Source organism: Microchirus variegatus, assembly GCF_963457635.1.
Source record: "Microchirus variegatus genome assembly, chromosome: 1".
NCBI classification, from domain to species: domain Eukaryota; kingdom Metazoa; phylum Chordata; class Actinopteri; order Pleuronectiformes; family Soleidae; genus Microchirus; species Microchirus variegatus.
In genome coordinates, this window is record NC_139802.1 from 6,217,480 (window position 1) to 6,238,919 (window position 21,440).

General features: G+C 45.8%; 1 protein-coding gene across 1 annotated transcript in view; it reads left to right on the forward strand.

Annotated features, from left to right (window-relative positions):
• Nucleotides 1–477: 477 nt before the first annotated feature.
• plekhg4b (pleckstrin homology domain containing, family G (with RhoGef domain) member 4B) overlaps nt 478–21,440 on the forward strand; it is a gene marked incomplete at both ends in the record, with an annotated part of 30,081 nt that continues 9,118 nt past the window's right edge. The window contains 13 exons of the mRNA XM_083896585.1: nt 478–546; nt 1,760–1,957; nt 3,366–4,596; nt 14,697–14,900; nt 16,173–16,296; nt 16,953–17,046; nt 17,589–17,675; nt 18,883–18,999; nt 19,326–19,424; nt 19,651–19,793; nt 19,888–20,026; nt 20,123–20,245; nt 20,372–20,536. Of these exons, the coding sequence (XP_083752711.1) occupies nt 478–546; nt 1,760–1,957; nt 3,366–4,596; nt 14,697–14,900; nt 16,173–16,296; nt 16,953–17,046; nt 17,589–17,675; nt 18,883–18,999; nt 19,326–19,424; nt 19,651–19,793; nt 19,888–20,026; nt 20,123–20,245; nt 20,372–20,536 (2,793 nt within the window). The remainder of the gene's footprint in view (nt 547–1,759; nt 1,958–3,365; nt 4,597–14,696; nt 14,901–16,172; nt 16,297–16,952; nt 17,047–17,588; nt 17,676–18,882; nt 19,000–19,325; nt 19,425–19,650; nt 19,794–19,887; nt 20,027–20,122; nt 20,246–20,371; nt 20,537–21,440) is intronic.

Below are 21,440 nucleotides of genomic sequence, written 5' to 3' on the forward strand. Positions count from 1 at the left end.
CTGTATCAACTATCAACCCCGGGCCGCACTTTGAGAACCAATGATTTTGTGTTATATTCATTGAAAAAAAGTGTTTTTCCTTCAAAAAAATAAGGACATTTCTAAGTGACGCCAAACTTTTGAACAGTTAGTGTAAATACCGGCGTATAAATCGCGTGGAAGTCGTACACGAGGAGCTTCATCGTCAGCCCCCACCCTCTTCTGCGTGATACGCTGTTGTCACCGTGTGAGACTTTTCCTGGCATTGCTATCTGTCTGTAATGGTTATCACTGGAGTCAGATGTCTCTATTCCACTGTTGTGTTCCCACTCGGGAAGATAGCAGAGGGATGTTTGGCCTTGGCTCTCGCCGCCGAGAGGAAGGCCACAGCCTGAACTGTGAACGTAACCTCAATCAGTCTCATTACACGCTGTGGCTAACAAGAGGTCCGACCGCTGCGGTCACCGGTGTCACGACAAGGTCGCATAATACACAGCGATGACCTTGTTGTTATTAGAGCATGACATTGCTCCGCTGGCCAGTTTGGACTTCAGTCTGGACTTTCCAGTCTGGCTGTTTTTGTCCACTGACGGTGACGTCATTATGACCAGGTGTTTCCCCTCTCTCCGATGGAAAGACCATCACAGCTGACATGTCATGTTTCCTGTCATGTTTATATTTCCTGACAGTCTGGCTAAGTGCACTGTCGATCGTTTTGGATGTAAAAATTGTTGAACCGATGATTTGCTTTTTAAACTTGCGATATCTTGTTAAGCAGTCGTAAACGTCCACACTAGACGGATTAAAAACGTCCTTGTCAGTGCTATTAACTGGAAGTTTGCCAGTAGCATTAACATCACACTGAATCAACATAATAACAACAGTGCTATACTTTGTTTTCTCTGTTTCTCACACCTCTGTTGACTGCTGGGTCATTACTCGCATGTTTTTTTTGGTTATTATTGGTTGAAGTGGTTAATGGAGATCATACAAGACATTTCAGGGTCCGATTAAACACTTTAATCTGAAAAGCTGATTGCAAACTAAAGAAGAAATGTCACTGTTCCATCAAGTACACTACCATTCAAAAGTTTGGGGTCACCTACGCAATTTTGTGGTGTTTTCCATGAAAACTCAGAGAGTCGAGAGTTGCAAAATGAGTAGAAAATATAGTTTTGCCCTTTTGCCAAAGAACCAGCAAAACTGTTTTCAGCTGTGCTAACATCATTGCACAAGGGTTTTCAAGGTTTTTTTTCTAATCATCCAATAGTCTTCTAACGCGATTCGCAAACACAATGTACCATTAGAACACTGGAAATGGGCCTCTATACACCTATGTACATATCCCATTAAAAACCAGACGTTTGCAGCTAGAATAGTCGTTTACCACAATAATAATGTGCAGAGTGTATTTCTGATTCATTTAGTGTTATATTCATTGGAAAAAAAGTAGTTTTCCTTCAAAAATAAGACTTTTCTAAGTGACCCCAAACTTTTGAATGTTGCTGCAAGAGGCAAAAAATAGATAGATTTTTTTTTTCTCTAATTAATTAATTTGTTCCTTTTAAGACAAAATGAAGCACAAGTAAAAAAAAAAAGTTTTTAATTAATTTAAAGCTCCTTTTTGATCATTTAAAGTCTCATATGCTGCAGTGTTTTGATGCATCTTGAGGAAAAAAACTAGTCCTCTGTGTAGCTCTGAGCTTTAATTGCAACAGCATATTTACTGCAGGACATGATTAAACATGTCAATCCTCAATTGTCTTGTATTTTCCCTCAGGACGCCGAGTCTTTGGACAACTGCATCCAGAACACCTTGTCGGCTCTGTACCGCCCCTTCACTGTCACGGCTGCCACTGTCCTCTGGCAGCTCTTCAGTGTGGTGGAGAGACAGTACCGTGGAGACGGCCTCCGCTGCCTCATTGACTTCTTGCTCCCTGCCAAGAGGATTCTGCAGATCATCCAACAAGAAACCTGCGTGAGTAGTTGATATCCTTGACGCGGATGCAATCTGAGAATGCTCGCTGTGATTTGTTTCTGAATTCCTTCTGAAGTATAACCCAGCCAGAGATGTTTGACTCGGATGAAGAGGATGAGGAGAGAATGTAATAAAAGGGCACCAACAAAAACAAGGTTCACTGTGTCTGTGAAGCGGTTGCTCGTACTTTTCCAAATTCCTCAAAAGGAGCATAATACTCCTCTCCCTCGAGAGAGAGATAACCACCTGGAGTGATAAGACAAAAAAAAAGTTTGCGACAAAAGAATGTGAGAACAGTGAAGCTGAGTGTGAATATCTTTGCTTTGAGTGGGAAGAGGGAGAGACAGTCGATAATTGTTCTGAAAACAAGATGCCAACTTCTCTGAATCGGGGGAAACTGGTCTGTGAGAGGACACTGCCGTGGACGCTTGTGTCCAGAGTGAAACTTAATATTTGCTTTCAAAAGCTTTGATTGCTGCGAGTTAGGACTGTGTGAGCAAAGCGGTGAAACTTTATTCCCCCTGTATTCATCTCTCTGGTGATTACAGTGTGACGATAGCCATGGAGCAATAGTATCACCTAAGCCTTGCCCCTGAGAACAGTCTGCGATGCATGAGAGCCTTTGTATTGCGAGGCAATACGAGAGGCTTCAGAGGAAGATCACATCCTCCTTTGCCTTGACGTTCATAAGAGATGAAAAAAAGCCAACCCTTGAGCGCCATATTCTTACTCCCTCTCTGGGTCTTTTTTTTTCTTTTCTTTTCTTTTTTAATGCTGTCACTGTTAAGATTTGTGTTGTTGTTGTTGCTGCTGTGAAACCAGGCCTGATCAGACAGGTTTTCCTCTTTGGTTAAATGATCACTGACAGTGATTCATCTGGAGCGTTCCGTGAAAACATTTCACCTCTCTATTAAACATGTGTTTGAACACAGCTTTGCGCTTGTCCTGAAATGATGCAGAGCATACCAGATGGGCCCAATGGTTGGTGTAGTGGTTAGCTCTCTTGCCTTTGCAGCAGGAAGACCCGGGTTCCTGGGTTCGAGCCCCGTTTGGAACAACTTCGGAACAAGGGCCTTTCTGCAAGGAGTTTGCATGTTCTCCCCGTGCTTTTCTCCAGGTTCTCCGGCTTCCTCCCACAGTCCAAAAACATGCAGATTTGGGGATTAGGTGAATTGGTCACTCTAAATTGACCGTGAGAGTGTGAGTGAATGGTTGTTTGTCTCTATATGTGGCCTTGCGATGGACTGGCGAACTGTCCAGGGTGTACCCCGCCTATCACCCAATGTCAGCTGAGATAGGCACAGCACCCCCCGCGATCCTCTGGTGGAGGATAAAGCGGTAGATGATGGATGGATGGTTTTATCAGAGTGGGTATTAACTGATTGTCTCCTCTTATGTTTTCTCTCAGGTGAAGTTCAGGGGCTTGTTGTTCTATCACGAGGGGTGGCCCCTCTGCATCCACGAGAAAGTAGTCCTGCAGCTTGCCCCTCTGCACAAAGTCCGTCTAAAGCAAGGCGACTTCTACCTACAGATAGTTCCTTTAGGACGCAAGACTGCCAAGCTCGTGATAAAATGTTTGTCGTCCAGTGGGCAGGCCATTGCAGAAATCCCTATCGCAGAGAGCATGTACGGCAGCGTCTTCACGGCTGAGTTCCTGCAGAATGTAACGCGCGACCGAAACCTGCACCCGCTACAGAACTGTCTGCTCACCACTGGTACGTCTGTGTACAGGACGCCGTGGAAGAACGTGGTCAACCCTCTGTTTGTCAGCAGCACGACAGAAGCCATCATGCAGGCCCGCTGCAGCAGAGGCGGCTTCCGTGGCCACCTCAGCACCTGCAGCACGAGCGGCTCCACGGGGACGCTGGACAGCCACCGCAGCTCCAGAGAGTCCCTGCACTCTCAGGGAGCGGACTCCATCTTCTCGGAGCCCACTTCGCCAAACACAAACCACAGGGACCCGAGCGGAGAGAGCCACAGCGGCAGCACAACGGACACTACTGCACCCCTCATTAAGATTGAAAGACCCACTGAAGAGTGTGGGACAGGACAGGGGGGTGAGGACAATGACTGTAAAGAAAGAGGGCCAGGCTCCAAGATGCTCTCTTTCAGTACAGATCTCAGTAACCCGAGCCCTCGGCGTCGCATCCCGAGGGACTCTGTTGCCTTTGAGAGCAAGAGACTTTTTAGAAAATCGTACATGGAGGCCTTGCAGAACCCCATGAGCCTTGGGTCCAGCTCTGAGTCCATCTTGGAGGAAAGCCCTGAGCACAGTGCCGGCCTGAGTGAGAGAACAGTAACAGCCGTCAGCAGCTCTGACACCCGAACCTCCTCCTCCAGAGAACACTTGGCAAGAAGGTTGGGCAGCCGTGGATGGCTCAGTGGCGATGACTCCAGGCCCAGCACACCTCTGCTTTACTTACAGCGAGGGTTACGGAGTGCAGAGCGACGCTCAAAGTCACTGGAGAGGACTAACAAGGCGGCCCATGTCAAAGGGCACCGCGAGCGATCCTCCTCCGGAGGCTCGGCGAACACGTCGCCCAAAAAACTCATCAACGGCTATGCTCTTCGCTTTGGGAAGCTGGACGTGGAAGCGGCTTTTCCTGGTTCTGAGAGAAGAAGCAGCAAAGAGGAGCCAGGTGTGTAATCTCTCTCCCTGATGTAAACATCGTAAATACTGGCAGACATCTTCCTGCACCACAGTGACCATGCACGGGGAGTATAGGTTATTTTGAGTTAACCTCCACATATACACTACATTAAATACTCAAACATACAACGCACAGCTGTCTGAGAAAATTGTTGATTATATGACTATGAGCATAAATATTTAGAATTGACCCGTTTGAAAGATTTATTACATCAGTACAACTAATGACACAGGGCATTTAAAGATAGAGTATGTAAAATTCTACATTGAAATATCTAAAAATCTCAAGACTTTTATATATATTTCTGAGTCGTGTACTTACATTAGCCAACACCAGTGATGGTTGCAGGGGAAGCTCATTTCGGGCGCAGTTATTGCCTGCAAACGAACATCTACAACAAGGAAACGCGATATAGAGCATATAACACACGACACAGCGACCAGCTATTTGTCTTCAGACTTCACTCACAAAGTCCACACAGCTTCTTTTACTGTCTTAGAGCAATGGCTGCTGGCCAACACATTTCCACATAGTTTTATTTGCACATACACACACACACACACCAATTACTGATAGGGTTATTTGATTGAATTTAAAATTCTGTATTTAACCCACATAAACCTGGTGCAGAAGGAGTGGGCAGCATTTTATCTGCGCCCAGGGGAAACAGAGGTTGGGCACCTTGCTGGCACTGCAGCTGTCTTTACTGAACAGGCAACAACATGAACAACACACACACACTTGACTACCCTACATACCCTTCTACAACTCTCCTCTGTATTACACAGCACTAGCTGCATGACGTCCTGTTACCTTCATGCAATTGTGCAATTATATTTATTCACTACTATAAATGAAAGCTATAACTTCATCAGATTGAGTAAGGATAATACACTGGACTAGCGGCCAGTGTGTTGTCTTTTGTTTTTGAACTTTATTTGTCACTAATGGATTGGCATTTCCTGCATGTTCTGTCGCCAAAGCTCTCCTCAGACAACAATGCCCATGATTCCATGCAGCCTCATGGCTTCATCAATCTAGGTCATTGTTTTGATTCAGAGACCCCTGGTGGCAGAAATGGGACTTAAAACTTAACCATAAATTGATATATATATATATATATATTTATACGTAATGGTTGAAATGTTGATAGATACTTGGAGTAGTAGTAGTATGTTCCATTACAGAATCTTACAAGCCGACATGTTTGGCTTCCTCCAGCAGTGAGTGGGTGAATCATTGTTCCACAGCTCATCACTTATCAGATAGTTACAGCCTGAGGGGGTGAAAACCAGGTTTCACTTCTTTAATAGCTCGATCACAGTGGTTTTCTTACCGTGGTGTGTATTCATACCTTGCAGCAGGACTGGTTACAACAGTTCATCTCTGACGCTGTGTGTGTGTGTGTGTGTGTGTGTGTGTGTGTGTGTGTGTGTGTGTTTGGATCGTCCCAACCCTGGAAACAAAACCTTTAGTCACTTCAGTGTGTGTTTTCTTTCTGTTTTGTTTTGTGGGGGTTCATGACGGGCAGTTCAGCACATCAACAACGTGAGGACGTCACCAAGGGAAATCGGGCTGGTTTTTTTTTAGAAAACACAGCTACTTTCATGAATCGACGTGTGATCTTGTTTACTGTCGATGGTGTGACCAGATTATACACAATATATACAATCATTTGACCGTACTAGAGAATACTACACCATTATTGAGCAATACAGAAATGAAATCACATCACTATCACCCCATATTACCTCACGGAGGGTTGTATTTCAGCGATTGCAAAGCAGGTTTCCCACAACAACATTTCAATGGACACAAAGAATCCAGTAAACTAACCACAGGGACCCTAGCATTCCACATTGAGATGACCCTACAGTGTTGTTGGAGCTGGGGGCTGCGCTGATCCCAGATGGGATGCCTCATTTACAAAAGTTTCCTTTGTTGAACCAATCAGCCACTGGGGATTGACAGGGGGAAAAAAGCCTTTCAAACTGCGCCTGTGTCTTTGGAGAGTCCATTCACTCCAGAAACACGAGACATAACTTGTACTCACTCACACTGCTCTGATGAATATCCTTCACAAGGGTTGTATTACTTGTGATATGAGCCAAAATACTCTACAGTATCAACAATGCATATCAGATTATGATGTTTGTGATGATCAGTTAAGTTATAACGTTAACCCCTTCGATGGCAGTTCAAACACATCCAGCAGAGTCCCGACTCTCACACAGGACAATACTCGTGAGGCTTTGCTCTACTTTTTGTCACTTCCTCTCAAAACAAAGCAATTTAGGAAATGTGCAGCAAACACAAGCCGGGCTACACAGTTTTCACGGGAAATGCACTGTGGACTGTTTGAAGACAATGGAGGCTGAGCTGGGAGGGTTTACTGTCACAGGACAGAGCAGGACAACACAAGAGGCCGCAAACTGTTGAGAAGCACAACACTCAACAGGTGACCATCACATGGTGGAGCAAGAGTTTAAGGCCGTTAATATAAATTCAATTTACTACTCTTGTTATTTACGGTTGTGCGCAAGTAAGCACAGTATTAAGAAACGTTTTTACTGTTTTAAATGAGTAAGTCATCTGTGCAGAAGTGTGTGTTCTCTTACTGTTCATGTTCAGCACTGATTCATAGAAAAATACAAAAATCAGCTCCTGAACAAACAAACTCCTAAACTGATACCCATGCAATGTTGTGGAGTTAGGCCCAAGACAAAACCGGCTACATTTTAGTGTGTATATCCTTCCATCCAGTGTGCAAAATACCCATTAATAATCGGGGGGGGGTCCCCATCTTCCATTTATTGAGCAATACTGTTTCACCACCCCAGTTGCCACCCTGCAGTATTGGATATATTCCCTGTCAGATGTGGGCTTGTGTGTGCCTTTTCCACAGCGCCATTTGGAAAGCAATTCATTAAAACATTAAAAATACACAATTAGAGATAAAATAATTGACATTTTGTCTGGTTAAAAAGGCTAAGAAAGCTTGCAAAGTGTATTATGTATGTAGATCATATACGTACAACTGAAATTACACAAATCTTTAGGAAAAAAAACATGCTTTCCAATTACACTGTAAAACACTCAAATTTTGACATGCAAACTTCATGCAGAAAGGCTCTTGTTCCTGGCTGGGTTGGAGTGGATAGAATGAACATAATTTGTTTATCGCTTTGAGATGGGGTGATGTTAGTATTAGAGTTAGTATGTGCTCTGGGATCACTTTCTAATGTTTCTGTTGTGATTTTTAGGCGAACTGGAAGGTTGTGTGTTTTATTCCCAGGTCTGCTACTGTACGTCCCAATGTGTCCTTGGGCAAGACACTTTTACCCTTTGTTGATGACGTGTGATAGAAAATGTGAATATGATTACGTGAGTGAAAGGCTGCATGACAAAACTGTAGTGTAAAACGAAAGTTACGTATGTAACTACGGTTCTATGAATCCTGGATGACCGCCAGAGGCGGTGCTTTAGCACTGGATGTCTCCATCTTGCGCATGCGCAGGTCGAGTGTTTATACCAACAAAGTCACCCATGACCCCTGATGACGCCGGCTAGCCTATATCTTCCGGTGACATCAGAGGATCTGTTCCTGCAGAATCTTCTCGCGAAACCACGAGGATTCCGAGTGACAGAACGCTCTGGCGGTCATCCAGGATTCATAGAACCGTAGTTACATACGTAACTTTCGTTCTATTTCATCCTTACTGACCGCCAGAGGCGGTGCTTTAGCACTGGATGACCATAACAACAAAGTCACGAGGAATGCCAGTACGTACCTCAGTGAGAGTAAAGGTAGAGGCGGCACATTCACCCTATAGAATCTGGAGAGGGTAGCTGGTGATGCCCACCAGGGGCACGCCGCGCAGAGCCGCCCATGATGTAGTGACAGCCCTAGTAGAGTGGCACCTCCCCCGGATGGCAGGGGATAACCACCGTGTTTGTACACCTGAGTGATGATGTCCATAATTCTGTGTGAGAGTCACTGTTCGGAGGGAGCACGGCCTTATTAGTACGCCGTAGTAGAGAAACAGCTGTTCTGACCGTCTCAAGCTCGCGGTCGAAGTTATATAGACTCTTAAGGTCTGGACAGGGCACGGCCGTCATGACCTTTCCTCCCCTGCTGGGAGGATAAACTGTGCCAGGATTAAGGTTTGACGATGACAGAACCTGAGGAGGAAAAGCCCGTATTTGGCCACAGAGTGACCCCTGAGCCATCTGAGTCTGAGTTCGACCTCAGACATGAGTCCCTCACAGAGAGAGCATGTAGCTCCTCAGCACTCCTTACTAAGTGATGGTGAGGAGAAAGGCAGTCTTCAACTCAAGGGGGGGGGGCAGCACCGGGGCAGACCCCAAGCCAGAATTCTCTGTACCCTTGGTAGTTGTAGCCTTGAGGCTTTCCTTTAAGGAAAAGGACACGAGTCTGTGGCACTCCACGGTGTTGTCATCAACTTGAGTGTGTCGAGAGGAAAAGCCCGCCACATAAGCCCTCCCGTCCGCCATTCGGGAGTGGCTGTAGGAACTACAGAATTGTTGTAGTTGTATAGTAGACGGGGCCCTCGCCCCCGTCGGAACACCAGGCAGACAGTTTACACCTGTTCACATACTGCATTTGGGTAGAAAGCTCCATAGTTTTCAGTGTGGTACATTGGGCCGTGTCTGAACACTCTGCCCGGAGGTCGTGCCCTGCAGTGGCCGACCCAGAGCTGGAGGCAATGAGGGTCAGGATGCCAGACCTGGCCCCCTAACTGAGACAGGAGATCCAACCTGTCGGGGAGACGCCGCGATGAGCTGCAGCAGAGCCTGTGCAGCAGAGGAAAACATGTCATCCCTGGCCAGAAAAGGGGGCCACCAGTAGCAGGTTGTGGCCCTGCTGGAGGACCCTCTGCAGTGTTTGAGGAATCAGCGGCTCTGTGGGAAGGCATAGATAAGAGCTTCTGGGCGATCGTGTGCGAGAGCATCCTCGCGGCTGAGAAGGGCTGGCCTTCTCTGTCAAGGAGAACCAGAGGGGGGCAGTGGGTCGACGACTCCTCTGTGGCAAAGAGATCCCCCTCTGCCCTGCCGAAAAAACATCCCAGATATTAAATACCACCTCTACATCAGAGTGTGTGCAATTATGTCAGAGAGAGACGGTTGAGACATTGTCTGACCGTACTAGCACATGCCTCTACTGAAGGAACTGAAGAAAAAGCTGCAGTGCCATGTGCACTGCCCGTAGCTGTGAGGGATACATCTGTGTGACAGTCTCCCGAAGGGATGTAATGGCGCCCATGGGCGTGCCCTGAAGAAGAAACCATCTCACCCTCCGTGGGGCCAGAGCAGGCCGAGGAGGCAGGAGGCCAAGGAGGCAGCGTTGTGATGCCTAAGCTTCCTGTGCTGGTGCCACTTGGCATACAAGTGGAAAACTGTTCGGCCACCTCTGAAGGGGGCGTAGTGGCAGCGGGCCTAAGGGAGCCACAGTGGCAGCAGCTGTTAGCTTGCCTAAGAGGCGCATATACTGGGTGTAGCGCAAGCAGCGGCCCTTCTGAAGAGGAGAAGGAGGATGAGGATGTCGTCCACACGCCGAAGTGATGGACAGGCCCTCATGGCAACAGCATCCGGAGTCACCCCCCTAGAAAAGTGTACTCTGAGGGGGAACCAGGCAGCTCATTGTGAAAATCACTCTGAGGATGTTCATGCCCCGCGACTGCAGGGGGGAGAGGGCTGCTGCCACACACCTGGCCAGCACCAGTGGTGAAGGGAGAGGCCGAACGGGAGCAGTGAGCACCCTGGACTGATAATGGCGGCCCTGAGAGCAGGCTGCAGAAAATGCCTGGTGCTATGGGGACGTGAAAGTACGCGTCCTTCAAGAATAAGAGGTAAACCATTCCCCTGTAAAAGCCAGTACGCAGAACCACTGCATTACTGAGCATGTGGAACTTCGTGAACTTCAGGAACCTGTTGTCCCCTCAAGTTGAGTGATAGGGCGGAGTCCATCGTCTTTCTTTTCCATGAGAAAGTAAGTTGAGTAGAACCCCATGGTGACAGGGTTTTTTTCTGCCGGGTCGCGTATAATGGTCATTTGACCAGGCTGTAGGTTGGGGGTGTCGGAACTGAAATTTGTACCTGTGGGGTTAAGGTGGAATCACCTAAGGGCCTGTGGTGAAAACAGTCCAGTAGCTGAGCTGCTGCTGGAAAAAGAAGCCGATAATCAGCCACTGAATCTCCCCTGAGCTAGCCACTGGCAGCGAGTCAAAACAGTGGGGGAGCTGGGCTGGTTCACGCCTGAAGAGGCACTGGCGGGAGCCGGCTGAGCCTGTGGGGCCATGCGAATGGTGACACCCATGAAGTTATACCCGCCACTGCTGGCTGGGGAGCGGGAGCTCACCCCAAGGGTGTGTGAGGCAGCACCTTGGGGAACCACATTGGCCCCATTGTTGGTGAACTCGGTGGCTGAAGCCGCCACGGAGAGTACATCTTCCTCCGGTTCGACCGTGGCAGCGGGGAAGCGGAAAAACCTGCGTCCACTGCACCGATCCCAGAACTGGACGGCTATGAAGAGGGTCTTCATCTAGTTTAACTCCTCAGTCAGCTGGTCCCCCCTGGAGGCCAGTTTAGACTCCTCGACCCTCTTCCCAGAGGGGCGCCCACAGCCTCTGCAGCCGAGGTCGATTAGGCTGTGCTGGTGGCAGTCGCTGGGCTGGGGTCAGCTGGTCCGGTTCCGGAACATGACCCAGCAGGTGTTCCTCAGCCAGTCTGGCAACCCGCACTGCCCTGGGCATGAAGCTGCAGTTCATGCACGGATCCTCCGACAGCCCCTCCCTCAGGTGTTCGAGGCCAAGGCACGGAGGGCACCTATCATGACCGTCCTCCGGCTGCAGGGAGGCCATACAGGTCGCACAGGAGTGGTCACCAAGCATGGTGCCAGTCGGCGGCTGTAGAGTGGGAGAAGCAACAGATGCTGGGAGAGGGAGCGAGAACACTGCCTTCACCAACAGGTGTCGCACGGCCGTAGTTAGGGTAAGTGGTTCTTCACACTAACTATGAGGCCAACGGCGTCCGCCTATGCTGGGAGCGGGAGCGAGAACACTGCCATCACCAGCAAAGGTCAGCTTGCTGCGCCAGTACAGACTGTCACCACCGAGCAGACACAGCTCGATGTGGCTGTTACTGACGGTAAGTAGTATACACCTGTGATGGGAGAGGGAGCGAGCACACTGCCTTCACCAACAGGTGTCGCACAGCCGAATACAGTTAGGATTAGTGGTTCTTCACACTAACTATGAGGGCACCAGCATCCGCCTATGCTGGGAGCGGGAGCGAGAACACTGCCTTCACCGGCAAAGGCCAGCTTGCTGCGCCAATACAGACTGTCGCCACCGAGCAGACGCAGCTCGAGATGTGGCTGTTACTGACGTTTAGTAGCATACACCTGTGATGGGAGAGGGAGCGAGCGCACTGCCTTCACCAACAGGTGTCGCACAGACAAGTACAGTTAGCCTTAGTGGGCTCTTCACACTTCTGCTAACTGGAGGGCAACAGCACCTGCCTATGCTGGGAGTGGGAGCGAGAGCACTGCCTTCACCAGCAAAAGGTCGGCTTGCTGCGCCAAATACAACCATCCCGCCTAGCAACACAGCTCAAGATATGGCTGTTACTAGAGGTAGTAGTATACACCTGCGATGGGAAAGGGAGCGAACACACTGCCTTCACAATCAGGTATCCAATGCAGTTAGCCTTAGTGGAACACGTCTGCTTACTACAGGGGACTAGAATGAAGAGTACAGCCAACGGTGTATCATCATCATCAACACAGTAAAAACCCAAAGCAAAAGCAGTACTCACTGTACAGTTACTCCCAGATAACTGTAGTACAGATGTCAGGAGAGGGAGCGAATACACTGCTTTCACTGACATATGTATAATGTACCGATTACACATACGCAAGGTCAAGCAAGCAGTGCTGACACTAGCGCCTGTAACTAAAATCACAAATGTCGGGAGAGAGAGCGCACACGCTGTCTTCACCGACACAGGAGAGTAAAAAAGAGAGACAGTACACACCGTACAGTTACTCATAGATACAGCAGAAGTACAAAGTTGGAAGAGGGAGCGAGTACGCTGGCTTCACAAACATACAACCACCACGAAAGGTGGGCCGGGTACAACCAGCTGTGTACCGATTACACAGCCTCTAGGTCAAGCTTCTACGGATATAGCAGAAATACAGATGTCAGGAGGGAGTGAGTACGCTGGCTTCACCGACATATGAAGCTACAACTGGAGGTGGGTACGAGCAGCGGTGTAGCGATTATGCAGACGCTAGGTCAAGCGAGCAATGTTGACCGCCAGCGCAACAACCCAATGTCGGGAGAGAGAGCGGACACGCTGTCTTTACCAACACATGAAATGAAAAAACAAAGCGAGAAACGGTACACACTGTACAGTTACTCACGGATAACAGTAGTACAGATGTCAGGAGAGGGAGCGAGTACACTGGCTTCACTGACATGTATAATGTACAGATTATGCAGACACTAGATTAAGTAGCAGTGCTGACACTAGTGCCTGTAATTAAATCACAAATGTCGAAGAGAGAGCACACACGCTGTCTGCACCGACACATGACAGTAAAAAAGGAGAGAGGCAGTACACGTTGTACTGTTACTCATAGATACAGCATAAGTACGGGTGTCGGGGCTTCACCGACATACAACTACAACGAAAGGCGGGTACGACCAATTGTGTAGCGATTACACAGACTCTGTGTCTTAAAGCAATGCTGTCTTCATAACATGGAAAAGTACAGATAAAAAACGGTACAAGTTGTACAATTACTCACAGATATAGTAGTACAGATGCACTTTCTTCACCAACATATGACCGCAACAAGGCGGGTACTATCAGCTGTGTACCGATTATACAGACGCTAGGTCGAGCAGGCAATGCTAACCGCTAGCGCCCGTAATTAACACACGGAAATGTCGGGAGAGAGCGCACAACGCCTTCACCGACTAATTTTACAGAGAAGACATATTCTCAAAGGAGGCGAAAGACGCCTGGTATACTCAGCCAGTTGTAGCGTTGGCTGATCCAACTTCTATTACGGGGTGTTCACGGCGAACCGCGACGAACCTCCCGTCTCCGCTCGTCGCAGCCCTTGGAGGGCGAGCAGCTCGCAGCTCCGACAGATTGTCACAAGGCTACCAGCGACGGAGCGGCAATGAACGCTTTAATTCAGCTAGAGTTCGCTGACATGCGTCTACCTGCAAAGCGAGAAGATGAAAAGGAACAGATCCTCTGATGTCACCGGAAGATATAGGCTAGCCGGCGTCATCAGGGGTCATGGGTGACTTTGTTGGTATAAACACTCGACCTGCGCATGCGCAAGATGGAGACATCCAGTGCTAAAGCACCGCCTCTGGCGGTCAGTAAGGATGAAATAGAACAGCGTTGAGCGGTCATCAAGACTAGAAAAGCACTATATAAATACAGACTATTTGTAATTTACGAAGTAACCTAAAATCAGATCTTGGTTTCTTTATTTGCCTGAGTTCAAAACCCAAAAATATTTGCTTTATCATCACGAGTAACATAGAAAAGGAGGACAGAATCATGGTAAACAGAAAGTCTGAGGACCTATACATCACTTACTTTATTAAACCATTTTTACCTATGTTGTTGGCACTGGAGAGTCCACTGGAGTATCCACACATTTACAGGCTGTTTCGCTGCCTCAGGAACAGGATCGAGTCTAAAAAAAACAAACTGTGGAACCACTCTTGGGAATGTCAGGAGCAGGTTTCCTGTAAACAGAGCTTTGGGGTATGAGGGACTGAAGATATGAGAGTCTAATAACAGCGAAGTTGGCCATGACTCAGGGTGACTAAACACCTGGTCGCCGTGATGAGTCAGTGTCGACTCACTACGCGAGCACTCCTTCACCTTTTACCACTAGTAAACACATGTTTCGTGAGGTTATTATGGTGAGGTAAGAAAGCACCGAGGTGAAAGGAGACACTTCACATTTTGATTGATTGTGCTTTCCCTGCAATCAACACGCTGTATTCAGTCAATTTTGTGTTTTCCCTCCACAGGACATCCCAACGATGGCATCAACAGTGAGAGCAGGCAGCTCAGGTCTGGCGGAGAAGAGTCTCATAGTCCTAAAGCTGCCAATGGGGACGCTGTCAGGCTGGCTTCAATATCGAGCTCTTTGTGCGACAGTGACCCAGCCTTTCCCAAACTGATGTCAGAGGTCAATCACGAGCTGCTCACATCTGGTGCTGTGATATTGCCAGGTAAGACCAGATTAATGCTAGTGTTAGACAAATGTCTGCAATTTGTCTTGCACAGATTTGCCACCATAGCAGCAACATTTGCGATAAAATAAATAAGTTTTTAGATGCTTCAAACTGATCCTATTAATAATAATAAATCCATATTCATCAGGATAACAGACAATATTGTTAGCCAGTCTTAGTGTGTGGTTGGCTGTTGAGAGATCTTTGAACAGATATTTATGTGATGGAACAATTCCTATATTAGGCAGCGGACAGACCAGTGGCGTGGCTAGGATTTTTCAATAGGGTGGACTTTTGCGAAGTAGGGTGGGCCACTATTTTTACTCTTTTTCTTTTCAAAATAATCACGTTTTAGGCAGCAGGCCTACAGCAATTGTCCTGAAATTAAACAACACACGATTTCCATCACATATCAGACGATTAATGGCAAACAAATAGGCTACATCGATTAAAAACCTCCAGGCTTGGATTAAGCAATACGCACAAGAACTTTAACCGAACAAATCCAAAAGGTCAGGCGAGTCACTCTCAAGGAGTGACTTGACTTTGTATTATTGTTAGGCAGTATTTGTCCCAAAATTAAACATTTGATTTCATCACATATTAGACGATCAATGGCTATTTTTTTTGAGGCACAAAATGCATGCATGCATGAGCCCGGGGAAGGAGAAAGAAGTGCACAAACACTGTGGGTTTATATTTACTTTCCTTGTGCCACAAGGAGAATTACTACTGCCGCTTCCAGTAGAGTGTTCCTGACCGGAGACACCGGACAGTGCGATGCGTAATCTCTCGCCATTCAATTCAAGTTAATGCTGCACTTCTGATAGGGTGGGCCAGCTGTTTATCATAGTGGCACTGGCCCACGTGGGCCCTTATGTGGCGCCTGGGACAGACTGTTATATTGGAGAATGATCATAATTAGTAAAAAGTTAAAAAAACACACACACTTTTTCACTTGTTCAAATGATGTAAATGATCTAAGATGGAAGAGGAAATACATAAAGTGTGACTGCTGCTTTCCCATCCACCCAGTTATTTTGAATCATAATAAACCACATGGTCAACATGTCTTTTCCACTGTTGGTTGATGTTAAACTGTCATCTTAAAGCTTTTTTTTATTTTTTTTTTAAAGAAACGTCCAGGTACTGTTTCCCCTGAAGCTCCCAACATTTACCTATCTCAGTTAGATGGCAAAAATGTCATGACATCTGTGCATTTGAAGTGTTCACCCCCCCCCCCCCGTCTGCCTGCTTACTCTCTTCCAGGAAACAGAGACCGCAGTGGGAGGGCAGTACTGCAGGTGTGCACCAGGTCTCAGGTGTGGCCAGGTGAGAGTTGCACGGTCAGTGACCTCACCTGTTTACTGGGCTACTACTACTCCACACTGCGGTAAGTCACGTTTTATTTTTGTTTGTGTTATGACACTTCACGACCACACAGCCACCGTCTCATCCAGAATGTGTTAATACTTTTGAGATCTTTTACATAGCTCGTTTATTCATTTAAAAAAAGCTTCTCCAGGTTGTTTATAAGCAGTATATGAACATTATAAAAGTATAAGAAGCAGCAAAACCAATAAGGAACAAAAAGTTCACAGAATCAACACAACACTTCAGCAATAGCTTGTGATTGCAGACAACTGATGACTAATGTAGTTTGTTTGTCTAATTACAATTTACTTTGTTATCCATCAGTATCTATTATAATATGACAGCTTCACCTATGAATACACTTTTATTACAATTATGACACATACACAAATAAAAAGTGACGTGTAACTGTTCAAATCATTTATTTAATGCTCATGCTTGTGAATAAAGGGCATTTTAAGGGTCTTTTTTTAGATTTGTTTACATGTATACATAGTACATTTTTTTTTTTATAGCTTTATCACTAAAATACCTCCCCAGAAAAAAATAAAAAAACCTCTCTTAACCAAGTCTTTAATGGTCTCGTGTTCAGGATTTAAAAAAACACACACTACAGTGAATGCAGGCCGCTGTTTGACAAAGACTTCACACTAATTTTGAAAGCTTTGGTTTCAGGAAAGAAAGGCAGGATCAAGGTCTGACTGTTGTCATAGACAGCAGGAGGCAGCAGCCTGTTCCAGCTCTGTTGTCATCTCTGTCTGAACTGCAGGTGAGCCCACAGTGGAAAATGTGTAATTACCCTCCAACACGCCCAAAGAGTATTCAGCCGTAAATCATGTCATGCATCTCTCCCTGTCTCTCCCTATATGTTTTTTTTTCTTTTTTAACTACACTAAAACACACTTCACACATTTGCTTTTTTTCTGCCTCTCAGTTTCTGATATGGGCTTGTTTGTTTTTTTTTCTTTCTTAAAAGGACACACCTTAAATTTGAGGTGAATGCATATCAAGACATTTTTGTGAAAAAGGCTCGCCTCGGGGCGCTCGTGGAGAAGCCTGTGCTTACTTGTCTGTTTTTAACCACATAGTGGGAGCTGGTCGGCTACAGCCAACTCACCAGAGACATGTCATCACACTGAGATGATAAGTTGCTCTCTGATGTAAGACGGATCGTTCTGTAAACCACAACACATACGTTAGACGTCGCTTTAAGAGCCTATTCTCCGCAGTACAAACACACGTCTTGTCATTTTTATGTTTTCCCATTTAAAGATGCTATTTTAAAACAGCGTGTGTGTGCCTATTTTTCAGGCTTTAGTACCGAATGCACTTTACTCAGTTCTCTTCCTGGTGGACAAAGAGGCCGCAGTGAAACCGGAGCGAGACATCAATGTGCAGGTAACGACGGAAGTCTTCAATTAAAGTATGTTTTTGAGCATGAGACTCAGATATGATGATTCCATCTGATTTCATCACTATTAGAGCTATGTATCTGGCGGTATAATACATTTCCTGATACTGGGGTGATGCTATACTATCAATAAGGCAGTATGGTAACACTTTAGCTTAGGGAACACATATTCACCATTAAAGGTGCATTATGTGATAAATCTAAAGCAACTGACCATAAAATCCTCCTAATATGTCACAGAGACTCAGGAATAATGTTCATATAACAAACTGAGCTCACCAACAACAACAGTACAGCCAAAATATTTACATTAAAAAAAACATTTTGCAGACTGCAAATCATGTTTATGCTTTGAAATCATGTTTTGGCATGTGGCGCCACCTACCGCCGTCTACCAGTCATTGCAGTCAGTAGAGTCTCAGCTGCCGAGCAACCACAGGTTGCCAGTTACGTCAGAAAACGAAACCTAAAAGACCTCCGTGTTTAGAATTTGAATGTAGTAACTGTTTTTGGCCACATTCTTACATATGGCACCTTTAACTTGGTGCTTACCAACATATATAAGTAGCATACTAGCCCTTTATTGGTAATCATTAAGCATTTATTAACACCTTATTCTACCTCTACTATGACATGAATTAAGATTTTTCCTACGTAAGGTGTTAACACGTGCTTAATATTTACTAATAAAGGGCTAGAATGTGACTTATATACATGTTAGTAAGCACCTAGTTAATGGTGAATATGTGTTACCTAATCTAAAGTGTTACTGGCAATATATAGTGATTTATCCTTAGGAAAAACTCTCTTAATATACTATTGACTGTGTAGTGAGAGGAGCGGAAGGATGAGAGCGTCAAATAGCCGAAAGCCTTCTGCCAGCTAATGGTTGGAGGCTTAAAATCAACAAAAACCGCTGTCAGAAAACCACTACACCACTTTCAAGAGTATTTCCATATTCACATTATGTGTGTTTGCGTATGATGCCGTGAAATATGCAACATTTTGGTTTGATATTTTTCTCGCACCCCTGATCACGACAGGCTATGACGACCAAAACTGGAGCTGGAGCTGGAGCTGGAGTTTAGAGAGTTTAAGTTACTGTGGCTTTGAGTTCGTACAAGAGAAACACTGACTTTGTGTGCGTGCGTGTGTGTGTGTGTCTTTTTTTTCTGGGTTTTTGTCTTGCCACAGACTGAGACGCTGTCATCTCTGAAGGCCCTGCTGAAACACATCGACCAAACCCAGCTCACACGGGATTTGGAGGGAACCTTCCACTACGACCACAACCACTGGATCCACTTCAGACAGGTGGGTGTGGCACAGCGGGCTGGACTGAGGCCAACATTAACACACTGTATTTGTAAGCTTTCTTAAGAGCGTGCCGAGGGTGGAGAGATACGTTTTTAGACTCTTTTTTTGTTCACTTTACTAAAAGGTGTTTGTGTATAAAAGAAAAAAAAATACTATACAGTTGAAGGACATTTGAAACCTGATCACTTGTGACTTTTCTTGACTCAACAACATCATTTCAGGCTGTGGTGATTTTTCCAAAAACGTTTTTCCCATTTTTTCTTTTTTTAAGGAAACTTCTAATTACCCTCCTCCTCGTTTTTCCGCGTCTCTCTTTCTCTCAGAAAATCGAGCCGTTTGCCAGCAGTTGCAGTGCGGCCATCGCTTCCCTTCAGGAGTCCATCGGCACATTGAGCAAACGTGGCAACATGAAGACGTCAAAGGTCAGAACCCAGTCCCCCGTGGGCTGTCTGGCCTTCAGATTTATGTGTCTTTGCTGACACACGGTAGTCGTGTGTTTTATGGTTCACCTTTGTGATCTTTGGTCAATAGAGACGAAGTAACCTTAGAAGAGAAAGAGAGCACATAGGAGAAATATGACTAAAAACACAAATGCCTGCTTATACACATTATTTCATATTATTCATTCGCCTTTATGCACGTGTTCAGGAGGTGTCTGAGGCGATGGAACAGCAGAGGCATCTCATGAAGCGCGTGCTGGATGACAACCGTCTAAACAGACTGCGTCTAGAAGGAGGAACTGTGTTAGCCCGCATCAGGAAGGAAGAAGCCTGTGATATTGAAATCTACAGGTACTGAGGGGGAAAGTGGACGAACTTTCCATAAAGGGTTACGAGACGGGAACGTGCTTGTTTGACCGTGTGTGTGCCGTTTTTCTTCTTTTAGGGACACTATAGACCGTTTAAATACGCTGTACAACCAAGTAGATGAAGAGGTTCACGAGCTTGTGATCCTCTCCAACAAGTCTCAGAAACAGTTGGAGAGCCTGCTGGAGGTGCGCAAGTTTGAGGAGCAAACGCAACAGGTGACCGACCAACCTCATTTCTCTCTGTTTCTCTTTGCTCTCAGTGAAAAGTTGGATAACAAATGTGTCAAAATCCCCTCTCTCTCCACCTCCTAGATCAAACTGTGGTTCAGCGTCGAGGGCGAGAAGCAGCTCGCACCTATAGACTCTCTAAATCTGTCTGTGACCAAAATTAAGGAGATGAGAGAGAGCTTGGAAAACTTTCTGGAGGAATCTGTGGTAGGTGTTACCACAGCACATTTCCTCACCATTTCTTTAAAAAAAAAAAACATACGCTGGTGTGGATTAGTCCCCGTGTGTAATTTTCAGACGACGGTTAACACTAAATTCATCTTTTCCTCACAGCGCCAACAGAGACATGGCCTGCGGCTTGTGAAAGAGTCTCCAGAGTCTCTTCCAGGCTCTGCGCTCTTTGAGTTCAAGCAGCATCTGGGCTCCATTTTAGGCAGAGTTGAGCAGAGGAAAGCCCACCTTGACATCCTGAGCAACCTTTACGATTTCTATGACTCGGTACGTATTAAAAAGATCAGATTTTTCATATGTATGTACTTTTCCTATTCAAGACTCACTATATTCTTATATACCTTTAAGATTGCATATCTAAAAGTTGGATTCCACCTGACTTGGGGTGAATTACAATTCCTTGCTTAACCCTCAATCTCAAAAATGTGCTCTCCCTCTAGTGCAAGTGCTGTCCTGATTCTCAGAAAAATTAAGTTGAGGGGCAAGTTTAAGGGCTGTTTCGCCCTCAATATTGAGATTTTCCGAGACCTCCCTTGGGAGCAAGGGCTACCTAGAATGCATTGCGTGTTTTGACAAAACAACGATGGCGCAGAAAGCACAAATTTGTACGCTACAAATGAAGTATTTTCTTTGTTAATAGAGATATAAAAATGATGAAAAACATTGTATTATCTTAGTTTAGGCCCATTTTTATGGATTACTGACGTCATTGTTGCATAACATTTATTTTTATTTTACAATCTTTTGTCAATAGCCGGCCGGTGCTGACAAGCGATCGTTTGCTATCGTTTACTTTTCAATAAGCCGTGGTGTGTGGTAACTGTCAGCTGAATATGTCCGTGGTTGTGGTATTTGATGAGTATCATCTTATAACTAACTGACAACCTAATAACTTGACTGACAAACGGATCGTGATAAATAATCGTGACTTAAATGTGTTCTTCTTCTTCTTCTTCTTTTTTGGAGTTGACAGACTGGACGCAGCTTTCGCGTTATTCTGCCCCCTACAGTCTGAAGACGTATCTGCATTTAAGGGGTGTCCCATTTCTAAGTGACAAAATACCCCTCAACACTTGGTTTTGAGGGCCACTTAAGATTAAGGGTTAAGATTAAGGGGTTAAGATAGGAATTGGAATTGGCCCTTGATCTCTATTTTCTGTATTGCTGTATT